Source organism: Phyllostomus discolor, chromosome 15 (genome assembly GCF_004126475.2).
Source record: "Phyllostomus discolor isolate MPI-MPIP mPhyDis1 chromosome 15, mPhyDis1.pri.v3, whole genome shotgun sequence".
Lineage (NCBI taxonomy): Eukaryota > Metazoa > Chordata > Mammalia > Chiroptera > Phyllostomidae > Phyllostomus > Phyllostomus discolor.
This window is the reverse complement of record NC_040917.2, coordinates 16037250-16064981: the sequence shown is the minus strand read 5'-3', so window position 1 is coordinate 16064981 and position 27732 is coordinate 16037250. Positions and strand designations below refer to the sequence as shown.

Genomic DNA, 27732 nt, shown 5'->3' with positions numbered 1-27732 from the left:
TTACAAGACCCTAATAAAGTGATCCAAATCAGTTAATTTAATGTTATTATACATAATTACCTCCTGTATAGGTCATATTCAAAGTTTACCAGTTGTCGCAACAATGTTCATTAGAGGTGTTTTTTCTAAACCAATTCAGGGTCACCCATGGATTTATTTGTTTTGCCTCTTTCATCTCTTTTAATGTGGGACAGATTCTTAGTCATTGTCTTTTATGACATTCATTTTTTTTTCAAAGATACTATTTATTTATTTTTAGAGCGGGGGGCGGGGAAAGAAGGGAGAGAGAAAGGGAGAGAAACATAGATGTGAGAGAGAAACATCAACTGGTTGCCCCTTGTACCTCTGCCACCCAGAACCAAACCCACAACCCAGGCACATGCTCCAACAAGGAGTCGGACCAATGACCTTTGGCTTTGCAGAATGATGCCCAACCAACTGAGCCACACCGGTCAGGGCTATGACAGTAATGTTTTTGAAGAACACGGAGACATTCTATAGATTTGTACACCTCATATACATTATGTGCATTGTTTTTCAGGAACGTACATTGTGTTATGTCCTTTGGGGGCATCATATCACAAGGCCCATGATGTCCATTCCTCCCATAACTGATGGTACTAATTTTGGTCATTTGGTTATGGCGGTGTTTACCAAATTTCTTTATTGTAAACTTCTCTTTTATCTTTGTAATCAATATGTAATTTGTGGGGAGTGATTTTGAGACTACGTAAATATTACATTCCACATCATCACAGCTTTATTTTATAGTTTTAGTGTCTTTCGATGAGTCTTACTAAATCAGAATTTTTATTGAGCTATTACTCACATATAAAATGTATTACTTTAAAGCGCACGATCCAGTGGCTTTTAGTACACTCGCAGGTTGCGCAACCGTCGTCACCGCGATCTAACTCCAAAACATCCGCGTCGCCGCAGAAAGAGACCTTGGGCCCCTCAGCAAGCATCTCCCTTTCCTCTGCTCCCTTTAGCCTCTGGAACCACTAATCCACCTCCTGTCTCTCTGGATTTGGCCATTTCAGACATTTCGTATCCACGGAATCAGACAACATGTGGCCCTGTGTGTCTGGCTTCTTTCATTTAACGCATTTTCAAGCTTCATCCATATGGTAGCCTTAATTAATACTTCATTCCTTTTTATTTACCTATATCAAGTATTGGTGTGATTTTTGAAAAATGATGATATTCTGAGTACATCGTCCTGTCTACATTTATTAGGCAACATTATTTTTATCATCCTTCGTCAAGAAGCTCTGTAAGAAAACTGCACTGGCGAAGTCAAGTTTAATAGACAGGGTACCCTTCCCCTCACGTCAGCTCCACTCTTAGATAAGAGATCACCTTTCCAGTTTACAGACCTGCCCTCTTCGCCAATTGGAAAAAAACCGATGCGCTCTCTCTCACCCGGGGTCACCCAGAGGCTCCGCCCCCTCGCCCAGGAGTCCCCGCCCCAGAGGCTCAAGAGGAGGAAGTGACGCACGGGAAGTGTCCCTGATCCCCTTGCAGTGGGGGGAAGGAATTAAACCCCCAAGATGGCGGCGGCGTCGGAGGAGCGGATGGCTGAAGAAGGAGGCGGCGGCCACGGCGACAGCAGTTCTTCTTCGGCCATCGGCTCTACCCAGCGACTGCCCCCACCGCCCCCGCCCCCGCCCCCACAGCCGGGGTCCCAGGCGCCCCCAGCCCCAGCGCTGGCTCAGGACCAGCTGCCTCAAAACAACACGCTGGTGGCGCTGCCCATCGTAGCCATCGAGAACATCCTCAGCTTTATGTCCTACGACGAAATTAGTCAGCTCCGCCTGGTGAGGCCCCGCGGGACCCCCGCCGCCCTCTCCCCCGGGCTGAGGGACGGAGAGGGGAGCGTGTTCCCGGGGAGGGAAACCCCCACGAGCCCAGCGTGCCGGAGCTCGGCCCTCCCGCCCCAAAGTCTCCCTGGGTGTCTGTCGGCGGGGTTTGTCCCGACGCCGCCCTCGCTTCGGGGCTGGGGGCGACTTCGCCTTGGGGTGCTCGGTGCCCCACCCCACCCCCGCCTGGAGCGGGGTTCCCAGCTCTGCCGGGCCTGAGCGTGAACACACGAGTGGGCTCGACTGCCTTTTGTACAGCGCCTTCCAGACCCCGGCCCGGGCCGGGGACAGCACTCCGAGGAGGCAGGATGATCCCACAATCCCAGCCAGGTTTGGTTTGTCGGCAAGATGACCGTATTGTTCCCCCCGCAACCACCCAAGTTTCCTTGTTGAAGATAAAGTAGGGTTGGTGGGTTGTCCCCGAACCTCAAGCCGGTTCGGGGAGCGAGAACCCCGGCACCTGTAACTGGCCAGTGAAGGGGAGCCTGAGACATCCCCAGCTGGCGTGGCCTCGCCCCTGACATGCCCACCCAAGTGAAGCAACTTGCCCCTTGGCCGGGGCTTTTTCTCTTCCAGTTCAGCCCCTAACTGGTGATTTGCGCCTACCCGCCCGCTTTAGGAGAGGTTTTATACCCTAAAATCACGGTAGTTTGTTCAGCCAATGATTTATGAAAATAATGCATTTGCCATTGGGGTTTTATTTCACTCCAGAGGTTTGACGGAAGGTTTGATGAATGTCTTCGTCATATTTTGCTTACTTTCGGTGAATTTACCTTGAAGTGGTAAGGAGATTGAGGAGGTGGACATTTTGAAGTGATTGCAAACCGGTTCTTTGTAGATGCTAAATCTGTGGTCGGGTTGTTTTTAAGAGGACAAAGACATATTTCTGAATGTGCTGTGTATAGCATTTTCTTACTGATCAATATGTCATAGTTTAGATTTGAAATTCATTGCAATTGCATTTTTTAAAGGAAACCAAGCTTATTTTTTTTAAGAAAGCTTATTAATAATACTTCAGACTGATGACCAATTTTTTTTTTCTAGTCAACACAGCAGTTCAACCATTCCAGTCTGCAGAATGGAAAATTCTCCAGTTGAAAAGTGGTATTTCAAAATTGTCCCTGAATTTTTAAAACATGTCTTTAGAATTTCATGTGGAATCTTAAATATTTTTCTTCAAATAAGTATAAAGGATGGTGTTTGATCGAGATGCGTGCTATACGTCCGTGGTATATGGAAACTGAGCACAGCATTTGATTGAATGGAGCCTTTCAGCCAGACAATGGCTTTGTAAAGCGTGGAATGGTCACAGTTCTGTTTTATAAGTATTGAAGAAAACTGGGGTTTTTGTTCTTTTGTTAGTTGTTCTACTTTTTAAAAAATTAAAAACACTTCTAAAGGAGGGGGAACCAGCCCATCCCAGGGGACAGAGTTAAAACACATCCCACAATTTATTAAGTGACACTTCTTTTAAGTGAAATATTGAGTTGCATTCTGAATTTTTAAGCAGTCATCTATTCTGCCCTTCTAAGGACACAATCTAGTTTCAAACAAAGATGTTTCATAAGGACCCCTTACAAACCCTGCCTCCCCGAAGATTCTGCAGCCAGTTTCACAGCTCAGAAATGTCTTTCTAATCAGCTTTAGCAACGGGGACCTTATTCCTGGGCGATGGATATTCTTAGATTAAGTGGACAATCTGTTGTGGGGGTATGAAGGTGTCTTTGGTTTTAGATTCTTTGGTTTGGTGTCAGAGGGTACAATTCAGGTTAACATCAGAAAAGAAAGATGTTCTCACCACTAGATGTCAGCATTAATTTAATTATGCTCTTTATATGAAATTGACAGTCTGGAGGCAGGACTTGACATGCCTTTTCTACTTAAGTGGCCATTTATACCTGAAGAATTGTTTGCCAGAAAATATCAAGGAAGTTTAGTGTGTGTGCTGCTATGAAGTGTGTAAAGGACATAGTTCTTTTGATTGTATTTTTTTTTAGGGGAATTAAGTTTGGGTATGCTTGGAAGAAGGTGACGTTAATTAAGAACAGAATTAGTTTCATAAGCTAAATGTCAACTACTCGGGCTGATGAGCTGTTTTATGTATGGTTCAGATGTTAGTTTTTCTTCTTTCCCAGTTTGCTTGCCTTTTGGGGACCTCATCATAATTATGTTAGCACCTGAATCAGGTAACAGGTACACAGTCCATGTACTTATTACTCTGTATTTTCTTTCAAAGATTTGCTCTATGTTGAAACTGCTACAGTAACATTTTTCAGTTATTTGTGCACTTACATTGATGATAGGCTTTGCTTCTTATCGCCATGAATAATTGAAATTTGACTCTCCAGTCCAGTTATTTCCAAGGGACTGCCCAAATGCTTTACTAAATCTTTTTTTGTTTGTTTAGTTTTTGTTTTTGTTTTTTGTGGGGTTTTTTTTCTGCCATCGACTTGTTCCAAAAATGTACCCAGAGTTTGGAAATCCTGGTTACACAGAAATCGTTCTTTAAATATTTAATCCCTCTAATGCATTTAAAATTATTTGGTTGAACACAACTTTTGTGAGGACAAAATCTGTACTTTGAGTTGCTTTCCAGTAAATCAGACAAATTTGAGCTGATGCATCATTAGACTGTCACCTAGGCCCTCCGGGCTGGTAGGAGAGTTTTTGAAACAAGAAGCAAAGGTCAAGACTGTGAAAGGTCAAAGAACCCCCTGGTTTGGGAGCAGATGGAAGCTGACCTTGAAAGTGCGGCGTGGATGCGAAGCGCAGTGTTCTCACGCACTGGAAAAGGCATGTGGCAGGCTTTTTGAGAGATGTTTTAGGGAGATCCCATCAAATGCTTTTCTTTGTGGTTCAAGAGGAGCTCCTGTAAATTCAGTGGAATCCTATTCAGTGGAAATGTATGTTCAGGGCATACATTTGACTAAAGGTTAAATCTGTAAGTCTTGGTTATTATCTGGAATAAAATTTTCCTGTTGGTAGCAAAATACAAATACTACCTGCTTTTGTCCCACGCTGTTTCTCAGGCGCTCTTCAGCTAGTTAAATCCACTCCTCCTCTGGCCGCATGTTTTCCTCCAGTGCTAGAAAGTTTCGGGTATAGAGAGTTCACTGGTAGGAAACTGGAAAGAAAAATGAGAAACTGTTAACTTTTTTTTAAACTGGGCACGCTGTCTTCCTCATAGCTCTTGCTCTGTGCCACTAGTTCTCAGCTTTTTTGTCTTGAGATACCTTTATATTCTTAAAAGTTACTGAGGGCCCTAAGAGCTTACCTTGGAAAGTTCTAGAAAGCACAAGAATATGCAGTATATTAACTCGCAGAGCAGTGTCATTAGATGTCGTGTTGCCTCTAGGAAACTCCACTGTATGCTGTGAGAATTGAGAGTGGAAGCGGCAAAGGACGTGTCAGGCTGTGGGAATGGCTGCCTTCGAAGACCCGGGAGAGGGTTTGGGGACGCCGGGGGCCTAGGCCACACTTGGAGAGCCACCGCTCTCTCCCGCTGTCTTACAGAAGACACACCGACCCAATGGCTGCTTTTCGGGTTTTTGTTTTTCTTTTTCTTCATCTCATCAGGTCATTGATTTTGTTAACAGGTACTTAACTAAGAAATTGCAACACTTGGGGGACAGTTCACTCTTCCTGCAGACTCTGGTCTCAAAGTGAAGGGCTCAGCCCGCAAGGACGAGGCTGCAGCATGGCACAGGGAGCACAGGGCGTGCGGGACGTGAGGTCGTGGGGGTGGGCAGCAGAGGCCTCCTCCAAGGCGGAGGAGCGGTGCTCTCAGAACGCACTAAAAGGACGGATAACCTCATGAAGTAGCTGCGGAAGGGTGACTTGGGTTACAATGAGACTGGTTTTGGGCGTGTGAAGTTGTAGATGTCCTAGAGTAGGGATCAGATGACCTCCTCCTGCCCCGCCCCCGCCACACACACCCCCGGCCCACCCCACACACTCTTTCTACCTTTTTTATTTCACAGACTTGCCAAATTTAAGAAACTGTTTTTTGAGAACCTCCAGGGTTGACAGCTTTTGGTGGGGGAATTGAGTAGGGGTGTTAAAAAGGAAAACACAGGTTCTGTCTTATCACCATCATTATCTCCTGTATATCCTGGTAAACTGTGAGGTGTGGGTTCTTCCGCTGTTGAAGGAGGTACTGTCTTAAAAGGGTGGCTGGGCATATAAATCCAGTTTCATGATTTTTGAGACTAGGAGCAAAAGATAACCTTTGACAGAGGTTTCTCCCAGTCACCTACTTCCAGTATCTTGCACTTAAAAAGAGAGTGATTGAAACAAACATCAAGCTGTTGTTCCCCACACATAGTAGGTCTGCCCATGCAAGCGCTTTTTCTCCTGCCTGCAGCCTCTCCTTTGCTTCCCTCTCCTAGAAAACATCTGTACCTTCCAGTGTTGGGACCCCAGCAGAGCTGCCTGTGATTCTGCTCTGAACTTGACTCAGGTGGTATTCTTAAGTCCCCGTCCCATCATTTCTGTGCACGCAGACTAGATGGTCCCTGGCAGGGCCCGTTTCCCTTACGTGGAAGCTGCACGCATCCTTTCGTCACGGATCCTGACGTCCGTACACGGTCTGTGACACGGTGTCCATGAATCATTCCTAAAGCGTTTCCCTGCTCCGAGCAAACAACAGAAAAGACGTCACTGTAAATAAGAGTTTCCTTATAAACTGTAATCATGCTGAAAAAGCGGTTGCTTAACATTTACCTCCAAAGGAGGACATCAGAAAATTTTTTAAATGTAAAGTATTCAGTTTACCCAGAAAATCTTTAACATTTTACAGGACCATTTTAAGAAACTGAGTGACTAAAAAAAGTACTCTTAATGAGAATAAAAGTTGATAAGGTGATCTGAAGCTAGTATATAATTAATAAGAACAGCCATTTACAATAGTACTTCAGGGCTCCTTCATTATAATCAACACTCGGTTCCTATATTAATAAAAATGATGGTACAGAGAAACAAGAACTGAGAATAATCAGAAGGGCCTCTCTGTTCGACTTTCAGGATGCTTTCTGGAAATCCTGGGAACAGGCTTTTCTTCCTCATTGTTTTGCTCAGACTTAACACTAAAATAAGTTTGTTTTCTTTCCAATTGAATATCTAGGAGGATACTAGGGAATTTAAAATTTGTTTGACCTCTACTTGCAGATAATAATCTCTCTATATAATATTATATCTTAGACAATCCAAACCAGGCAAATACATTGTTTTTTTTAAAGATTAAGTATTCTTATGAAAGAGGTGGCAAGTTGCATTTACATTTTTTTAAAGATTTTATTTATTTATTTGCTTTTAGAGAGGGAAAGGGAGGGAGAAAGAGAGAAATATCAGCGTGTGGTTACCTCTCTTGTGCCCACCTACTGGGGACCTGGCCTGCAACCCAGACAAGTGCCCTGACTGGGAATCAAACTGGCAACCCTTTGATTTGCAGGCCAGGACTCAACCACTGAGCAACACCAGCCAGGGCTGCATTTACATTTTTAAGAAGTGGTGAAAACTAAGACAAATTCACCAAAAGATCATTTAGGACAAGAGAAGAACCAAAGTGTCTGTGGTTCATTCAGTATACGTTATTTTTTTTTAAGATTTTATTTATTTATTTTTAGGGAGAAGGGAAGGGAGACAAAGTGAGGGAGAGACACATCCCACATGCCCTTAACCTGGGACCCAGCCCAAAGCCTAGGTGTGTGCCGTGACTGGGAATGGAACTGGCGACCTTTCGGTTTGCAGGCCGTCACTCAGTCCACCGAGCCACACCAGCCAGGACTCAGTGTTCATTTTTTAAATGATTTTACCCCATTGTTAGGATAATAAAGCACCCATCATTCACTTTTTTCCACCTTTGCTTTATCCCCTTAATTTGCATGCTCATTCTCTCCCTCTGAACGTGCTTATGTATCTCACACACATTTAATTATTTTACTGAGCCATTCTGCTTACATACTTTTCTTACATAATCACAACATCATCACTTCCAAAGAATTTAACGTGACAGTTTATATTCATATGTCTCAATTGTCCCCAATGTGCCCATTATAGCTTTGTGGGGGTAGTAAGGGTTTTAACTCTAATCAAACAGTAGTTTCTTTAATCTAGAACATTACCCCACTTTTTTCATTCTTTCATGGAATTGATTTTTTTTTTTTGAAGAATCCAGGCCAGATGGCTTGTAAAGAGTTCTGCAGTGCAGATTTGTCTGGTTTCTTCCTCATGATTCACTTCTGGTTTTTGAACTTTGAAAGAATTACAGGAAGACTTTGGTCTAGCGACATCTTGCTAACCCGGTAGTTGGTGAAACCCCATTAATGTCTTTAAAATTCCATACTGCTTCAAGGAATCCTTCTGGTACACTGCCAGCAGTTTCTGTAGCAGCAGATTATTAGTGCTTGCAGATCACCAAACTGAAAAAGATACTAATTAGAAGACCTGGATTTTATTTATTTATGTGCTTGCTTTTCTTTTATATTGAATTTATTGGGGTGACACTGGTTAACAATTATACAGGTTCCAGGTGACCAGTTCCACCACACATCGTCTGCACACTGTTGTGTGTTCAGCACCCCAAATCAAATCTCCTTTGTCACCACTGTTCCCCGCTTTATCCCCCACCGTTTCCCACTGCCCCCACCCCCAACAGCCCCCACACTTGTCCTGTGAAGACCTGGCTCCCTAATTTCACTTTGCCAGTGAGCAACTGGATGACATTGGACAAATGACTTCTTAAGGTCTCCATTTTCTCACCAAAAAGAAAGGATACACTCTGGTGTCTAAGTCCCTTTCAGTTCAGTAATAATTAATAAGCAGCCTAATCTTTGATGCTAGCCTCTGGATTAACTGGAGGACGACAGCGAGTGTCAAGCTCATTTGAGAGCTGCAGAGCCCTAAATGAGGAATATGGTTCTGTGAAGTCTCTCCAGCACCTTACACAAAACCAGAGACGCCCAGTACACTACACAGGGTGGAGCAGAAGTAGGCTTACAGTTGTGTGAAGGGAGAAGAAGAATAATAATTAAATAACAATATAAGAATAACTGTGCTCTGACCGGTGTGGCTGGGTCGGGCATTGTCTAGCAAAGTGAAAGGTGGTCAGTCTGATCCCCAGTTAGGGCCCATGCCTGGACTGTGGGGTTCAGTCCCTGGTCGGGGTACATGTGAGATCAATGTTTCTCTCTCTTCCTCCCTTCCCCTCTCTCTAAAAATGAATATATAAAATCTTTTAAAAAAGAATACACTGTTTTGTGTACTCACAACAGCAAACCCACTTTTGCTCCACCCTGCATTTCAAGGCGGCCAAGACACCCAAAAAAGAGGTGCTGCCGGTTATCCCGTGAGACTGTTCCGACACCAAGTGTTACAGCGGACACGGTGCACCGCAGAGTCGGGGATGAGCCCTGCGGGGAGAACTGGTGTGTGCGCCTTGCATTGTCCGAAGGGGCCAGGGCGGCACAAGAAATCGAAAAAGATTTCTAAATAAAAGGGAAGCAAAATTTTTATCACTCACCACTTAAGTTAGAACATGGTGAAGAGAATAAAGGTGGCATTTTAAATACTGACGTACCGGTGATTAACAAAGAAGATCCGCAGCTAATCTCACACTAGAACAGCAGGTAGCAGGCCCGAGCGGTCTGTCTGCGCTGCAGACCGATTCATCCCGAGCGCCCGTCGTGTCTGTAGTGAGTGTGGACGCACCGGCAGTTTCTGACAGTGGTCACGCTTGTATGTTAGACTCCGGAGTTCTGTTCTGCTCTCCTGGGTAAACTGCCAAATGACTAGAATTTTGTTGCGCTTTAATAACCAGGGAAATAAAAACTTCTTTCCCCTTAGTCTTGGGAAATTATTAAAACACCTATAAATCTAGAGCTAGACTTTAAGTGAGACACTCTTGTATTGCAAGGCAGGAGACGTCGGGGAAGTCGGTCTCTCTGTTTGCCAGGGCACTGCGCTGCTTCCCGACCCCAAGCGAAGAGCCCCTGGTCTGCCGGGCCGTGACCTCTGTGCTGTGGTCGGTCAGTGCTTACGGAACAGCTGCGAAAGGCAGAGTGGTACCACCTGAAACGCTGCTCTTTTCCTACAACCTTGACTTAGTGCTTGAATTTTTTTGATTTTGGCTTTTTGATTCTATTTGTCCTAGTGCCTCTTTATTTTCTTGGTCTTTTACCAGCTTTTAACTATAAATGTCGGTTGAGGCTCCATTTATAAGCCTTTATTTTCTTATATTTCTTCACTTGGCGTTCATTCACAGTGATTTCAGCTGTCTCTACTGAAATTTCCAGAGCCACATCTTTAGTCCTAATATTATAGTTGCTTACAGAAAAGGATCAATTTGTACCAATACAAGATTTTCAAAAATGGGTGACCTTCTTACAGTTCTTTCTCCATTACTCCCTGATTTCCCTGCTCAAACCACGGGAGATTGTATTCGCCTCAGCTTTGCCAGCATATCTGTCTTCAGAAGCAGTTTGCCCACAGGTGGTTTCTTCTTCCCAGGCTCCGTGCCCTTGCGTGTGCCACCACCTCTGACTCTGCACCCCTGCCGTCCCTCCCTTCGGAGGCTAGTTCTGATCTGGTATCATGGAGTCTTTCTCGGTGGACTTGACCTGCTTGTTTATGCACATTCTCACCGCCCAGTAGGACTTGTGCACTTACACCGGTCAGGACTCAGGCATTCCGTTGAGTTTCTAGATTAGTGAAAGATCATCTAAATCTTAGCATTAACTAGATTAAGTGCAGCAAAATGCTAGTATAATAACATAACTTAGAATCTTAGAAATTATTATTACTGGTCTTAATTTTTCTTTGTAAATTTATTGCTGCTTAAAAATTATCTGGGTCACTGCGTCTCAGAATTGTCAGAGATGCTGCAGAGTCCGTGAAGACAAGAAGGGTTTCTCTAGGGGACCGTGTTCGAAGGCACCTCGGGTCGGATGGTTCTCATAGCCCCCAGTTTTACTCCCCAGAAGCACCCCTTGCAAGTCTGAGGGTTGTTTTCCTTTTCTTTGATAGTATTTGCTGACTTTCCACGTGAAAAGTGGGAGTTCAGCCTGCTCTGTTTCCCCTGCTCTCACACACACACACACACACACACACACACACTCTTTTCCTTTCTCCGATAACCCAGCTTCTTCTCTCCTCACGTAATGTCAGTACTGGCGTTTGTGGCAGTGTGTCATTCGGGGTTGGGGCACTGGTTCTCAGGTGTGGGCAGGGGTCCCCTCTAGAGGGAGGGACTCCCAGGGCCCTTGTGGGAGTCTGTAAAATGTAGAATGTTTCCGCTGCGGTGGTAAGACATCGTTTGCACTGTTCACTCATCCTTTCCCGCGTGTGCAGTGGGGCCCTCGTCCTCCGTGACTCATGGTGCCGCCTGTATTCTGGGCACTGACGCAGTGTGTGTGAGTGTGAGTGTGAGTGTGTGTGTGCGCGCGCAAGCGCTGTTCAGAATGTTCTAAGGTAAGACAGCCTCAGAGGATTGAGTGCAGAAGCAGGTAGGAGGGCTCCCCTTCTAGTAAACCATGCATCGGAGAGATTTGCAAAAATGTAACCCGCTGATATTTTATTTTAGAAAAGCATTATTTTTCCTTAGAAAGTTAATATATATTGGTTTTGTTATTTTTTTCCATAGACACTGGGCAAATGTTGATAACTAATTTTGTTTAGTTACAAATGGATTTTACCATATTTTAAAATATTTATTAGAATTACTCAGTATCAGTATTTAAAATGTACTGTTTTAATTTACTTTGATGTTTATTGAAAAGAACTGTTTTCTTTAATACCTAATTCAGGAAGTATCTAATATTTAATATTATAGTAGTAAGGCTTTCATTAGTGTCAGCCACTTTGAGTTTTTTGTCCCTGTAGTCCCAGGAGAAAGCAAACTTGTATCAAGAGTTTCGTCAACATTTCATTTCAGCAAGTATTTGTCGAACATTTATGCTTGGGTATTTTGAGATGTGGGGAAAAAGCATGAGACAACCCCGGCCTAACTGACTTGATACAGAGTTAACTCAGCCTGCTGCAGCTTTAGCATTCATGCGTGAACAGGGAGAATCCGTGTTCAGGCTGGATGTTTGGGTCACTGCAGAATCCCCAGGGGTCAGGCACACACACAGAGATACTGTGTCCTCGGTCTTGTTAAAGTAAGAAAGATGCTGGGAAATCTCAGAAACATAACAACTAAGTATATGGAGCCAAATTTTTAAATTAGTACTAAGTTAAACAAAACTTATTTAACATAATTTTTTATGTAACACTTTATAGTTTACCAAATGATTTAGCATGAACCGCTTCATTTAATCCGAATTCTACCCAGAGTTAGTCACCATCCACATTCTACAGAGGGCTGACCAGGGTTCCGGATGGCAGCCAACGTGCTCGAGCGCGCACAGAGGCTGGACTCACATTCAGGTGTTCTGACACCCGGTCCTGTTCTCTCGCTGTGTATGGACACCAGATCCCTTAAGGGTTCGAAATAGTTGAGGTTCTGCCACACATGTTAGGATGCTTTGGAGGATATCACAGTATCTAGAATAGAGCAACTGTCTGTAGTTAACCCAAATCACTGGTGGGAATGAGTAAGAATTCTCATTCCAATTGTAGATCACATAAACTTCGTGAAGGGTGGACTTGAGTTTGACTCTGTATTTTTGACTAATAGAATTTTTTTTTTATTTTGAACCATTAAAAACCCTTGAATACATTGTTTTCCTGATCCTCAGGATGACAGATTCCGGCCACAATAGTGGGGATGCATTCAAAACTGTCGACAAACGCCTAAAGGAGTGAGCTTCCCCTGCTCGCGCACGGTAGTTTTAGTGCGGTGCTGTAAGAAGTACGGAGTGTGACGGGCTCGCCCGCCGCACGGACTCGAGGGTTGGGCCGGCAGGCTGGGGAACGGCACGGCGCAGGGAACTCCGGCGTCCAGTGACGGGTCTACGTTATCTGTCTGTGGTTGATTTGATTATGACTTTCCAAAGTTCTTCTTTCTCCTCCTCTCTCCCTCAGGTTTGTAAAAGAATGGACTTGGTCTGCCAGAGAATGTTGAATCAGGGATTTCTGAAGGTGGAGCGGTACCATAACCTGTGCCAGAAGCAAGTCAAAGCGCAGCTCCCGAGGTGGGTCAGGGCTGGCGTGGCAGCTGGTCCCCGCTGGCGGCCTCGTCTGGTTCTTGGTTTTGTTTTTAGAGCTCAGTAAGAGTTCACCTGGTAAATGGTTCCCAAGTTCTTGTAGTAACGGGTACCCAGGTCACAGCAAGTGCCTTTCACCACAGTTTGCTCCCTCTCACCCTTCTGTTCAACATCTCACTGGAGGTGTTACCAGGGCAGGGAGGCAGGAAAAGGAAACAGAAGGCATGCAGAGGGAAAGGAAGAAGGAAACGGCTCTCTGTTCACAGAGGACGTGATCTTATACGTATGTGATGCTAATTATTATTAGAGCTAATAAACAAGTTGGGCATGGATGTAGGATACAAGACTGATATACAAAACTCAGTTGTTTAATTGGATATCAGTAAACAATCCAAAAATGAAGTTAAGACAATTCCATTTACAATAGCATCAAAAACAACAGAATACTTGGTAATAAATACAACAGAAGTGCAGGACATATATACTCAAAACTACAAAACGTTATAAAAGAAACTAAAGAAGAATTAAACGGGAAGTCGTCCCATGCTCATGGGTGGGTTGGAGGGTTTCCTGTTGTTAAGATGGCAGTGCTCCCTGAATTGATCGAGACATTCAGTGCAGTCCCATCAAAATCCTAGCTGTCTTTTTTGAAAGTATTGATAAACTGATCCTTCTATTTCTGTGGAAATACAAAAGACTCGGAATAATCAGAAGCAGTCTTGAAAAAGAACACAGTTGATGGAGGACTACCACGTCCCAATTTCGAAACTCACTGCAAAGCTACACTAATCAAAACAGTGTGGTACTGACACAAGGACAGACATACGGATCAGTGGAATAGAACTGAGAGTCCCAAAAATAAACCCTTACATTTTTAGTCAGTTGGTTTTAACAAGAATGCCAACAATTCAGTGGGGAAAGAAAATGTTCTCAACAAATGATGCTGGGACAGCTGGGTATCTACAGCGAAAGAGTGAGGTTGGACCCCCTCCTCATACCACACACACGTCAGCTCAACATGAAGCGCAGGCCTAAGTGTAGGTGTCAGTGTTCCACTGTAACACCCTGAGACGAAACAGAGCACGGGCCTTCACGAACTTGGACTAGGCCCTGGCTTCTCAGATATGACACAAAAGCACAAGCAGCTAAGGACAAAGTGGGCAAACTGAATTTTATTGAAATTTAAAACTTCTTTGCCTCTATGAACAATATTAAGAGAATGAAAAGACAGCCCACAGAACAGGAGAGAAGTACTTGCCGTTTATATATATAATGAGGGACTTGTATCCAGGCTGCACTGAGGAACTGTTAGAACTCAACAATAAAAAGTCAAGCCAATTTAAAAATGGACTGGGGGTTTTAATGGGCACGTCTCCAAAGGAGATACACTAAACGTCAGCAGGCACCTGGACGGTGCTTGGCGCCTTGAATCATCAGGGCATTGTGAATGCGCGCTCTGAGGCGCCACCTCTCGCTGAGTAGGACGGCTAACAAAAAAATGCTGGGAAGCGTGTGGACAAGTTGGAACTCACATAAATTACTGATGGGTTATAAAACGGTGCAGCTTCTTTAGAAAACAGTTTGTTCCTCAAAAAGTTAAACCGGGTGTTACCACTTGACCCAGCAGGTGTGCTCCTAGGTATGTAACCCAGAGCAATTAAAATATATCCACACAACTCCTTGGACATGAATGTTCATGGCAGCATTATTCATACTAGCCAAAAAGTAGAAACAACCCAGAAGTCCAGCAACTGATGGACAGACAGCCAAGGTGATGGCACTACCTGTAATAGAGGGTGGGTCGGCAATAAAAAGTGAAGTCCGGACGCCCGCTGCAGTAGGAACACACCCGGAGGGTGTGCTGGATGAGAGGAGACAGACAGGAAACGCCACCTAACTGCCCAAAGCCAGTTATCTGAACTGTCAGAGTGGGCGAGTCCACCGACAGGGAGAGGAGATTAGTGGTTGCCTGGGGCCAAGGAATGGGAGTGACCGGTCCTGTTTACCCGCCCGCCACCTTTCTTGGTAGTGAAAATGCTCTGAAAGTTGATAGTGGTGATGGGTCCCCAACTCGAATACACCCAAACCAATTTACAATTGATAATATACAATTTACCTAAGTTGTAAAGTGTGCAATTTGTAATATACAATTTACCTAAATTGTAAAGTGTACAATTTAAAGCATAAATTGTATACTTTAAACGTGGATTTTATTATATGTGAATTATTTCTTAGTAAACCTTAAAAAAGTTTAAATGAACTCATGGGCAAAAATATATAATCTCTTGTCTGTATGTTGTGTAATGCTTTCATTTTTCTAATTTCTCTGATTCTAACAGCTATTAGGCTTGATATAGCAAAAAAAGAAAACCTACTTTTTTTCTAAATACTTTGTCAGTGAGTCCTAGTCCTTGACAAAGCTCTCTGGACACAGTGACTCATTTGTCATTGCAGCTGCATTGTGACCCAGTTGTAGATTTCTACATTAACATGTAAATGTTGGGCTGTTGCATGAAAACGTTTTGATTGCTTAACATTTTAGTCCACAGTACATCTTTAAAGTTTGCTTTTTTAATTATAGGAGAGAGTCAGAAAGGAGAAACCATTCATTAGCTCGTCACGCAGACATCCTTGCTGCCGTCGAAACCAGGCTTTCACTTTTAAACATGACTTTCATGAAGTACGTGGATTCCAATCTCTGTTGCTTCATCCCAGGAAAGGTAATAGAACATTGCCTACCTTAGACCAGCTGGACCGGACTGTGTAAACTTTATTGTGAAGTTGCAAAGTGATTTTTAAATGTCAGAATTGTTCCCACTTCTCTAGAATGAGTTTCTATGGATGGATGTTTAGCTTCTGTACAGTAACTAATGGAAATATGAATCATTTATGTGTCCTTTATATTTAAAATTGAAAAGAAGCTTACAGTAGGAGCCCTGCCCTTTGTTGAGATGCCAGAGGTACAGCAGCGCTGAACAAGATAGGTATGGTCCCTGCCTTGGAGATTTGGTGGAGGTGGAGGAGGAGGGACAGGCTGGGTTTGGTTTTGTTTGAGAAATGTTTCTTGAAACAGCTTTGTAAAACTTCCAGGTTTGACAAGAATAAATAATTACTGTAGAGCAGTATACTCAGAGCCAAGTAATAGTGCTGTTTAACCCAGAAATAAGTGTATGCGGCACACTCGCTGTGACTCAGTCAAAGACCCCAGTGGTTAGCACACTGCTCGCACCTCCGGTAGTGTCTTCCTTCTGGAGCTGAGTGTAAATTCCGCTGAGATTTGTCCACAGCCTTTTATATGGAAGGGTGAAAATGGAATTAGAGGTCATTTTGCTACTTAGCTGATATTGGCAAACTAGCACCATGGTTAGAACTAATTAACACCTCATAAAATCTAAATGTTCTTTTTTTTGTTATTTCCATAGCTAATTAACATTGGCAATATTTTGTGTGTACTTTCTCCATTTTCAGTTTTCTGCAGTGTTTACTTTGGCGGGTAATTCTGTTTCTTTTCGTTTTATTTGAAATAGTCTTTAGTTATCTCACTTTCCTCTTTCTAGCTATAAATGCTTTCAAAGGGTACTTACTATAGAAGGGTGACCAGTCAGAAACTTTGGATTCTGATTCTTAATGCCAGGTTTCATCCAGATCTGACTTGCAGGCCTTGTCTCTTAAGTATCCTGGGAGGTTCACTGAACTAGTATAGCTTTATTTTTAGTGCGTATATCAGTGTTAAGAATATGAATATTTAAGAAATGTCTTACAGTTTTCTCAACCTCGGGGACAACTCAGTCAGCTGTTACTAACAAGAGTTGAATTGTCGGGGCCAAGTCCACATGGCCGGCAAGCCTGCGATATTTAGGGTCTGGCCTTTACAGAGGTTGCCTGGCTTCCATCAGCATCACACGATTGGAATGATGATCTTGACTGTCTAAACGAACGAGGCCAAATCTAGTTGAAGTTTTAGGCCCCTCCTCCTCTCTCCTCCCCTCCCTCTGTCCCGACAGCCACCTTGACTAACTAGGGTGTTCTGATAGCCTTTTATGGGCTCCATAGGGTAGTGAATCATCGGACTAATATGAAACCCAGAATAAAACAAACAGGGGGAAACACCTTTGAGAAACCATATAAGGATATAAAACTCTAAAAAGAAACTGTGACCAGTATGTTAAGAGAAATAAGAAAAAATATATAGTTAGACACATGCCATAGAAAGACATGCTCAGAAAATGTTTAATGTACTTTAATTTTTTAAATATGGAAGGAAATTTGAAAAATTAAATAAAAGGAGTAGAAAGGAAAGTTTAGGAAATCTGAAGTTGAACAAGGAGACAAAAATGAGAGCCCTGGCTGGTGTGGCTCAGTGGATTGCATGCCAGCCTGTAAACCAAAAGGTTGCCAGTTCGATTCCCAGTCAGGGCACATGCCTGGGTTGCGGGCCACGTCCCTGAGATGGGGCACACAGGAGGCAACCACGTGTTGATGTTTCTTTCTCCCTCCCTCCTCCTCTCTCTAAAAATAAATAAATAAAACATTTAAAAATTTAAAAAAGACAAAGATGAGAAAAAACTGAGAATATATAGGGTGGGGCAAAAGTAGATTTACAGTTGTGAGTATGCAAAACATTATTTTTGTATTTGCTAATTATGGTATTTTCTATATGAACAACTGTAAACCTTTTGCCACATGCTATATGAGGCTCAATATTCCAATAGGAAGTTTGTCTGCTAAATAGTAGACTAAACGAGAGAGATTCTCACCCACAGCAGTCCAAAGACTTACTGTATTTTTTGGACCATAAAGGTTTTAGGTTTTAGAGGAGGAAAATGGGGGAAATTTTGAAGCAAAAAATGTGATAAAATATTTAATAACATAAATAACATAATATTTCACCAATGTAAGTGTAAACAGAACTCAACAGCAGCATTAACAACCATTATTCCTCCCAGGGAGGGGGTTGTGTCTCCTAGTCCGAAAACCGTGGTAGGTGGTATTCCTAGCACATCACTGATTACTGTGTCGGTTTAAACATCAGCATGATAGGGTGAACTGTATACAGTAGGAATGTCACAGTTGGTCACCTTATTTGGTTTCGACCATGTTTTTAAAACTTAAAAATGTTTTTCATAACTAGTATTTTATCATCTCTAACCCCAGTAGGATTCAGCATGTGGTGTGTATGGGAAAGGTGTAGAAATACCTGTAATACCGTTTGTCTTGCAGGATTGCATGGCTTCTGTCCTCAGCCAACAGAGGAATGGAGGAGGTAGACAGTAAGATTGTTCCAGAATTGGGGACTGGCTAGATAAATACAGTAAGAGAATGCATAGGATTTGAGGTGGTTTGACATATTTTGGTGACAGAACTGTTTCATTGATTAGCCCACAATTTGGGGGGTTAAAGGCCATTGGAACAGATGTCAGCCAGACTGGAGGTCTTCAGAGCTGTGAATATTATCTTCAGATCTGCGCTGAGGCCGTGGGAAGTACTGGGGACACCCTCCCAGGGATCAAAGCTACAGGGAAAACGCCTACAGAAGGATCAGCTAGTACTCCTGCGAGAGAAGTAGGGTCCGGGACTGTCCGAGTTGTGTTTCCTCTCCGTGTGCACTGCGCCTCGAGTGTTCCGATTGCCATTACAAGGAGATGAAGAAGGGTCTCTCGCTGTGCTTCGGTGACAGCGAGAGAGTGGGGTTCAAGGGGACCTCACTCTAGCTCTCGCAAGTCTTAGAGAAAGAAAACCTCAAGGGACAGAACGCGGGGTGGCAGTGCGGGTGAGGGGAGGTGGTCCGGCTGAGCCTCCGGGGCTCTGGGAGACAGATTCGGGCTGGAGCGAGGTGGGTTTGTAGGACCGGTAGGCTGGGGGTGTGGTCATGCCCCCGCCCCTGTTCGCATAGGAGTTAATTTCTCAGTTTGGTCCTCTAGTTTCTTTTTTTTTTTTTTTTTTTTTAAGATTTTATTTATTTTTAGAGAGGGAAGGGAGGGAGAGAGAGAGAGAGAAACATCAATGTGCAGTTGCTGGGGGTTATGGCCTGCAACCCAGGAATGTACCCTGGCTGGGAATCGAACCTGGGACACTTTGGTTCCCAGCCCGCACTCAGTCCACTGAGCTACGCCAGCCAGGGCTGTCCTCTAGTTTCTTTAGCAGTGTGTGTGTCCCACCATGTGTCACTTGTTTACACGTCTCCCCGGTCACACTGATCTTCTCCAGGGCAGGGTCTGTATGTCATTCACCCTGACTGTTTAGCCCAGCACAGGGCCTGGGGCTCACTGAGTGTGAGTGTGGAACCTGTGAAGTCTTAGAGCAGGGCCGAGTCATTTACCGATGGAACATTGTCCGTGGCCAGCACATCAGTTAAGTCGCCCCTTCGGTCTTCATAGGAACTGCAGAATAAGCAGTCACTTCTCTCCCTGTGTAGCTATTTTCTTAAACAACAAAGAATCAAAAGTGCTAATGAGAGCTCATTATTTTAGGTTATTGATGAAATTTATCGTGTGTTGAGATATGTCAATTCCACCAGAGCCCCTCAGCGAGCTCACGAAGTACTTCAGGAGCTGAGGGACATTTCCTCCATGGCAATGGAGTACTTCGATGAGAAGATCGTTCCGATTCTGAAGAGGAAACTGCCAGGATCAGATGTGTCTGGAAGACTCATGGGCTCCCCTCCAGGTACCTCTCGTTTTTACTATGTTCAGTTTGTAACCTTCATACACAGATTTGATAACTGCCTTTTTTTCCTCCTTCGGTCGTGTGTCTTGAACTTTTGTGTGTCTGTAAATGTGAATCTGCAGCATCGCTTTTAATGACAAATTGAACGCAGACTATAACTTGTGTGACTGATCCATTTCTGCTGAGCACGTTGTGCTCTGAAAAACAGTTGTGGCTGAATTTTTGTAAATATCCACAACTATTGACTTAAACTCATTAGAGTAGAATTGCTGCAGGAAAAGCTATATATAGGTATGTTTTTTGAGGTTGCTGACTAGTTAATATTCATTATCCTAAAACAATTAAATATATCAGATAAGATTATTCATGGAAATACCCAGTTAATTATTTCAGACCCCAGAGTACCCGGCTGCTACTTTATTTTTTTATATAGATTTTATTTATTTACTTTTAGAGAGAGGGGAAGGGAAGGAGAAAGAGAGGCAGAGAAACATTAATGTGTGGTTGCCTCTTACGTGGCCCCCACTACAGACCTGGCCTGCAGCCCAAGCATGTGCCCTGACTGAGAATCAAACTGGCAACCTTTGGTTCATAGCCCATATTCAGTCCAGTGAGCTACACCAGCCAGGGCCCAGCTGCTACTTTAAAACACAGCATACATAAGGCTGTTGTGAACACTGCCACTTCTGTGGTAGCTATTTTGCAAAAGTATTTTGGAGCCTAGAGACTTGTGCCTTTATCTACTAAAGGATTAAATCATTCAGTATCCTCAACCTTTGCAAATATTTTAAGTTGGGGGAAAAAACAAACTTTGGTAAGACATTTTGTTCAGGTTCCTTAGCTCCTTGGAGGATTCGGTGGAGTAACTGAGTGCCTCTCTGTAACGTAATAATAAAGCCAGTGGCATCTCAGCATTAATGTGTCTGTTACTCACTGAGCACCTGTTACACGCACAGTCCTGTAGTGTGTCCTGTGGAGACTAAAAAGAAGCGTAATATATGGTGTCTGCTTTCAAGGATTTTAACATTTCAAAAGGTAAGGCAGGTCCAGACCGAAAACAAAGTTCAATTATCGTAGACAAGAGAATTATTTTAAAGGCATATGTATTTAAATGCTGGGTGAGTAGCAGAGACAGAATCTTAAGGAAGATCAGATCATTGTTAGCTGGTCTGCTAAGACTTCACAGGAAGGAAGAATTGGCCTGAGCACTGAGGTAGTGGTGGCAGTTGGGCAAACAGAGGAGAAAGAATGCATGGGCAAGGAAAACATTCTGGTTATTTACGTGTACAAGGAGGAAAGTAGCACGATGGGCTTAGGGTATGAATGGGTCCATCTGGTCCTTTTAGAAAACCTTCAAGAGATAAGGTTTAAAAAAAGTAGGTTATTAGTATAAAACAGTGATCTTATGCTCATGTTACATTGTATTATTCCTAAAACAGAACAGTTCCAAAGCCTTCCCACGCCATGTCAGAAATTCTTCGGGATCATCATGAATGATATAACCCACTCTTTGATGGCATCTCTTTTGTTTAGCTACAGTTCAAGCCTTTGCATGTAACTAAGTGCAGAGAGAATTGAAGAATATGATAGGTCTATACTACTATTTATTTTTAGAGAGAGGTGAAGGGAGGGAGAAAGAGAGGGAGAGAAATATCAATGTACGAAAGAAACATTGATCTGTTGCCTCTTGCACATCCCTAACCAGGGCCCTAGTCTACAGCCCAAGATGTGCCCTGACTAGGAATCGAACCTGCAGCCTTTCAGTTTGCAGGACGATGTGCAACCCACTGAGCCATACCAGGCAGGGCTCGAACTCCAGTGTTTATGTTTGCTTGTCTGAAAAAAGATAGAAGATCATTATATCCTAATTTTACTACTTGTGTTTTCTTACTAGGTCCAAAAGTGTCTTATAATATTCTAAATCCACGTTTATGCCGTTAAATGTCCTCCATTTGCTGGCAATCCACACATTGCCACGTGAATGTGAGAATCAGAATTCAAACTCATTTATAGTTAAAACCAAGTGTCTGAGTAATCCAATAGACCAAGTAGATTGCAAAGAAGAAATGATCAGAAATAATCAGAAATGATGTTACACAGACATTCCATTTCAAAATGAGTTAACTAATAAAATGTTACTGGTAGCGAGACATTTTAAGTGACTGACCACTTGAAACCATTTTCCACAGTTCCGGGACCTTCTGCAGCCCTGACAACAATGCAACTCTTCTCCAAGCAAAACCCTTCCAGACAGGAGGTTACCAAACTCCAGCAGCAGGTTAAGACAAATGGTGCTGGTGTGACTGTTCTCAGGCGTGAAATTTCTGAGCTCCGCACCAAAGTGCAAGAACAGCAGAAGCAGCTTCAAGACCAGGACCAGAAACTGCTAGAGCAGACCCAGATCATAGGTGAACAGAACGCACGGTTGGCAGAGCTGGAACGCAAGCTGCGGGAAGTAATGGAAAGTGCAGTCGGAAGCCCCTCAGGGTCTGGGCAGAACGAAGAGTCTCCTCGGAAACGGAAAAAGGCAGCGGAAGCCATAGACTCTCTTAGGAAATCTAAACGTCTCCGGAACAGAAAGTAACTTGGGAAGTGCTTCTAGCTCCAGAGGAAGACCGGGCTTAGTGGCTTGAGCAGCGATGCATATCAGGATGCTGTGAGCGACATGGTGTCCCTTAGGCTTCTAGGCTTTCAGAACACACCTTAAACTTGAACCCTCATGGTTGGGACATTCTTTCCCCGCTTCTCCTGGTTGAACTGATGCACAGAATCTTTTTACTTTGCAATAGATTTGTACTAACCATACCTATTCTATCATGTTTTGAGGAGTTAACTTTTTTCTGTGCATTACATGTTTAAAGTAAGTTTATTTGTTTCTGCATATATGCACATTACTTAAGGATCTTAAACCAGTCCTGACAGACTAGAAGTTTAATACAGAAATGTCCTGTTCACTTGAAAGAAAAGATCTACTTTTTAAATGGACAGTATCTTGTTTTAAAAAAAAAAGTTGATTTTTGTTATAAGTGACCTTTGTCTGGAATGTCTGAAAAGTAGTAAAGCTTTTTGGTATTGAAGTAATGGGTAACTAAATGGACTTCCATAGCGTTGACTGTAGAAGGAGCCTCTACAGTGCTGACTATATATTTTTATAAACTACTGCAAGGGATTTCTCCAGTTATGTCACGTTTTCAGTTCTCTTCTGGGGCCGTGTCCAACACTTGCATGAATGGATGCATGCATTGCCTAGGCAACTCACTTAAAAAGCTCTTGCACTGGTATTGATCTTGAACCTCTATATTTCTCCACTTTTTAGAGCAGCGTCTTAGTTTCTTTAAGCACTTAACATCTTCCACCACAAAATAGCTGGCCTGGCGGGGGGGTGAGTCCATTTGTCCTCCGTTTTACAGGAACGGGAGAGTATTAAAGCCCATCGCTTTCTCTCTTCTCTGTAGGGTTCAGGGACACTGGCTCAGGCAGAATGCCCAATCCCAAGGCTCTGTCGATGTCAGACCTCTGGTAACTAGAACTTTTCCCCCTCACCACTGTGTGCGCTCACTGACGGAGCGTGACGACCAGTGGTGTCAGCAGGGGACCCGACCTGTGGGATGCAGTTATGCCATTGAAAGAAAACTTCACTGAAGAACACTGTACTACAAAAAAGCATTTTGAGCATTTCCTTTCTGGGGGATGACCCGAGGGAAGCTTTTTAATATTGATTTCAAGCTTTCCTTCTCCTACAACTTTAAACAAAAGCTTTAATTTTTTTTTTTTTTTTGCACTCCTGTGTTGAGCTTGTAACTGGAAAAGCATGTCTTGCACTGTTCAACCTTCGAAGAGGTCACTCTAACAACCTCCAAATTGTGTACAGTGGTGGTTTTCCCCAGGTGTATATTTTCAAGACGTTCAGCTATTACTGTTCTAGTTTTATTTTAATGTACTAAATTATGTCATTATTATTTGACTGTTCTTTTAAACAGCTGTTGCCTTGGGCCTCAGTTATTTAAAATAAATTTAGGTGTAATGTAGAAAACTGTCCCTTTCCAAGTGGGAGTTTGATACCTGTACAAAACCTAAGGTTTTGGTAAACACCTTAGTTGAATAAAAGCACAAGGTTATCATCTTTTTTTTTACCCGTCCAACATGACATGGTTCTGCATCCTTCAGATTAACCTCACCAAATGAAACAAGTTCTTACCCATTTTTATATTGTTCTCACATAATATTGTCCTTAGATTTTGGTCAATTCTATGTCTAACTTTGAAACTTCATTTACAATGTAGTATGTTTTCAATGAAAAACCATAAAATAACATCCAAGTGTTCCATGGTGTGTCGGGAAGGTAATTTTAAAATAAAGTTTCCAAAAGAGATTTGTCAGCCAAGGTCATCCGTAACAGTCCCTGTCTGGAACTCATTTTCTCAGCAGGTCTCACGCTTTGTAACCATAGGATTTAGCCATACTGTCATAACTTCGGAGCAGGCCCACGGGATACTCAGGGCCTTTAAGAGTCTGCTTTCCTGGTAATAGGAAGACCTTTTAGGTAACAAAGGACATGTTTACAGGTTTACGAAGTATGATCCTTATGCATTGAAGGGATAGAACCTCAGATGATTTTTTTGATAGTTAGAGAATTAAACTTGCCTGGGTTTCTTCATAAACTTTACCTAGATACCCTAAATGTATCTGTAGTCTTCCACTAGTTAACAGGAATATTTGGCTTTCATAATAAACTTTGACACTACTAGAAGGTAGATCTTGCTTTCAAAATCCAAATTTCTGCAGCATACACTTGTATCACCTCTCCGTAGGTTAATGAGTTGCGACTGCTCATGCATGCACGAATGTTCCATAACAGTAGGAGAATAAAACACTACCGTTCCGTTGTTTAAGTCTTCAATCTTAGACTATCTAGATAAGACATGTTAGGGTATTGCCTTGACCGATTTGATAGCTTTTGTACTTGCTTTTGGATGGCATAACAGTATTTAAGGTTCAACAAATCCCAAATTACTTTGATCAGCTGAAACTGACATGTTACAGGAAGACGGTAAACTAGCCTCCTGAGAAAAACCATCCTGCCCCCGATCGTACGTCAGTAACGTAAATGCTATAATGTTATTTAATACTGTGTTGTCCTAGAAGAGCATTTCAAAAAATCTTCCTGTCCTCTTCCTTGGCTGTTTTTCAGAGGAGACTTCTCTATGTTAATGGGGTCATTCCCACTTAAGAGTTGATATGGTACAACACTACAGACAGACACAGTGTGGAAGGCGTGTGTGAGAAGGCTGCCCCCACAGGGCCCTCTGCTCACCTCCTACGTGGACTTGGCTTGGTTTTCACGTATTCTGAAATGAGGATTATTTCAGAACGTGAGTTCTAGAACCTGTTGTTTTTCAAGCTCCTCTTCTGCTGTACAGAGCCTGGAATGGATGGGCAAAGTATTCAGAGTCATGTTTTAAAAATGATTGGGGGTGCCGTCGCGTCTGAAGCCACTGGTTTTGGAAGCAACTTTTTTGTAAAATGTGGTGTTTGGAGTATTGAACTTTACGGGGGCTTGCCTTAATCTCTATTTAGTGGGTTCAAGATGTATGCGCTATCATTCTACTTGTTAAAATGTTAAAATATTCTATGTAGCCCCAAAGGTGGTTAAAAGAGTATAAGTAATGCCTAAATAAATAAGCCAGAAGGTGTCACTACAGCTGGATTTTGAGGGAAAATGGACATGAACATAGGCTATGTATAATAAAAACAACGGCACCTTAAGATTGCACTATTTTATGCATTGTTTTATATGCCATTTCATAGCCTGCACTTTAATCTCCAAAGAAACGATGTATGATTTCCCAGTTCCTTATTATTAATAAACTTTCCTAAGACAGGGCACTTAATTCTATTTTACTAGACTGAATTAGTTTCTTGGAGGTGGATTCCTTTCTTGAGTTCTCTATTTCCTTAGCCATAATATTTTCTAGGAACTAGGAACTCCCTATCTTGTCGATTTCCAACAGTATAGAATTTTAATTTAAAGTAAAGTAAAATCTCAGACTTGGTGATCAGCACATTCTTACATCCTGCTTTAGCAATGAGTACCCGTTTATTAACACTTATCAAACCGCCTGCAAGTATCAAATGCTGCAAGTAAGATTTGAAGCCAGGAATAAAAGGGATTCTGAAAGGCAATGTCCTGTAGAATGTGGTCTCTTGGGAATGGCTGTTTCTAAAGTAAAACCCACTTTGATACGCTATGCAGTTCTCTGACTAAATTCGGGTCCCTCTGAATTAGTCCACAAAACGTTAGTAAGTTAAACCTACTTAAAAATAACAAAGTTCTGTAGCCTGCCATTCTGAAGTGAATTATTTTTTAAAGATGCTAATCTACAAAATGAAACTAGCAAGTAGTTGGCTGCTGCCTACCACGATTTTATTTTTAATAGCAATATATGTTTAATGACAAATATGATAGGCTCAAGTCATGTTGGCCTTTGGCAGCTTCCTAAGAATGTCTGTTGAATTTCTAAAGTCAAAAGGTAAACTCAAAATTTTTCCTGTTGTGTCTGAAGAGAATCATGGGACTTAGAAGCCTACTGGTAATCTATTAGGTCCATTGCCCAAGTACACTGGTCCGTATTCAGAACTATACCAAAAGTTAGAAGTGTTTCAAAGTCCTCTATGTGGTACCATGTCTGTTTGCTGATGCTCACGAGCAACAATAAATGACCAGTTTACCTTCTGGAATTTTCATTGTTATAACCTAATTTAGTTACTGGAAAGTGAAAACCACCTTCCGGTCACACAGCAGGGTACGGAAATAAACGTGTTGTTACCAGCGCTGCCTGTTCTCTTTGTATTTCGTGCACAAAAGGTTACAGAGCTCTGCTTCGAACAGATGCCACCTCTGGAGGCAGGAGAGTCTGCTTCACATGTTACTTGAGTCCTCACAGCTGCCCACGAAGCAGGTTCTTCTCTGTGCAGGGAAGTTAACCTCGGGCCAAGCACCACGTCTACAATGCTGTACAAGTAAATGCCTAAGTGGGATTTGAACCCAGACCTACCTGCCTCCAAAGCTTCTCGACTCCCTGCTACACTACACTAGATTCTGAAATAGCTGGGAGCTGCAGATCTAGATTGCGTTAATTCTCTACTTAGCAATAAACATACAGATGAGCATTCCATACGTCCGCTGGAAGTAGTCAATGCTCGAATCCCTCATGTTAAGGCTAACATGGAACTGAAAATCAGGAAGAGGCTGGCCTTGGAGGACGCACGGATTCACCCCAGGCACACAGGTAGAGAGCTTCGCGACGGCTTCGAGAACCTGCAGTCTCAAGTCGGAGGCAGTCCCAGCAGTAGACGTGGTCTGAGGCCACAGCAGGTCCACAGTCGCTTTACTGTATGATGGTAGCCAGTGCAGGATTCGTGCTGCAGGGTGCAGGCGACAGAGGTGGTACCCATTGTCCCAGCACCGACTCTTCATCCCAGTCACTCAGCCAGTGCAGAAAGAGCAAAGGCTGCTGTCAGCTCTTCCAGTCTTCAGAAAGTGGCTCAGGGTGGAACTCCAGTTCTGTGTATAGCCTTTGGGTGGCTCAGCCACCACATGACATCCACAGTGCCAGGAAAGCCAGGATCTTTACCAATATTACTGTTTTTTTAAAAAATCAAATGTCTCCTTTATTTATGAACTTCCCCTGTTAATTCCTGAAACAATTCTTACGGGACCTATTTAAAGATTGTTTTGTCCAGAAAAGTATGTCTCAACTTGCTTACATACATCCCTCTGGTTTGGGTGAGTCGTTTCCTCAAAGCAAAATTGTAGGGGATTGTGAGGGGGAAAAAACAAGTGGTAGATGTTTGTGCAAAAAGTACAAATTATGATTAGAAAGGAAATACAAACCAAGGATGAACTCCCTGAAATTCAGCAAGTTCTGTTCATAGGACTAAAATCAACTAAATAGCTGCCCTGGCTGGCGTAGCTCAGTGGATTGAGTGTAGGCTGCGAACCAGGCATCGCAGTTTCGATTCCCAGTCAGGGCACATTCCTGGGTTGCAGGCCACGGCCCCCA

The 27732-nt window shown here is 43.0% G+C and overlaps 1 protein-coding gene and 1 long non-coding RNA gene across 2 annotated transcripts in view; one reads left to right on the top strand and one right to left on the bottom strand.

Moving 5' to 3' along the window:
* The first annotated feature begins 1515 nt into the window (after positions 1-1515).
* Positions 1516-26500, top strand: FBXO28 (F-box protein 28). Its single transcript, XM_028531170.1, has 5 exons — positions 1516-1820; positions 12882-12991; positions 15585-15723; positions 19474-19669; positions 21859-26500. The coding sequence occupies exons 1-5, from the start codon at positions 1554-1556 to the stop codon at positions 22251-22253; spliced, it is 1107 nt and encodes a 368-aa protein (XP_028386971.1). The 5' UTR covers positions 1516-1553; the 3' UTR covers positions 22254-26500.
* LOC118498301 overlaps positions 4076-27732 on the bottom strand; it is a 29741-nt gene continuing 6084 nt past the window's right edge. The window contains exon 3 of the long non-coding RNA XR_004900820.1: positions 4076-4986. This is a non-coding gene — a long non-coding RNA (uncharacterized LOC118498301). The remainder of the gene's footprint in view (positions 4987-27732) is intronic.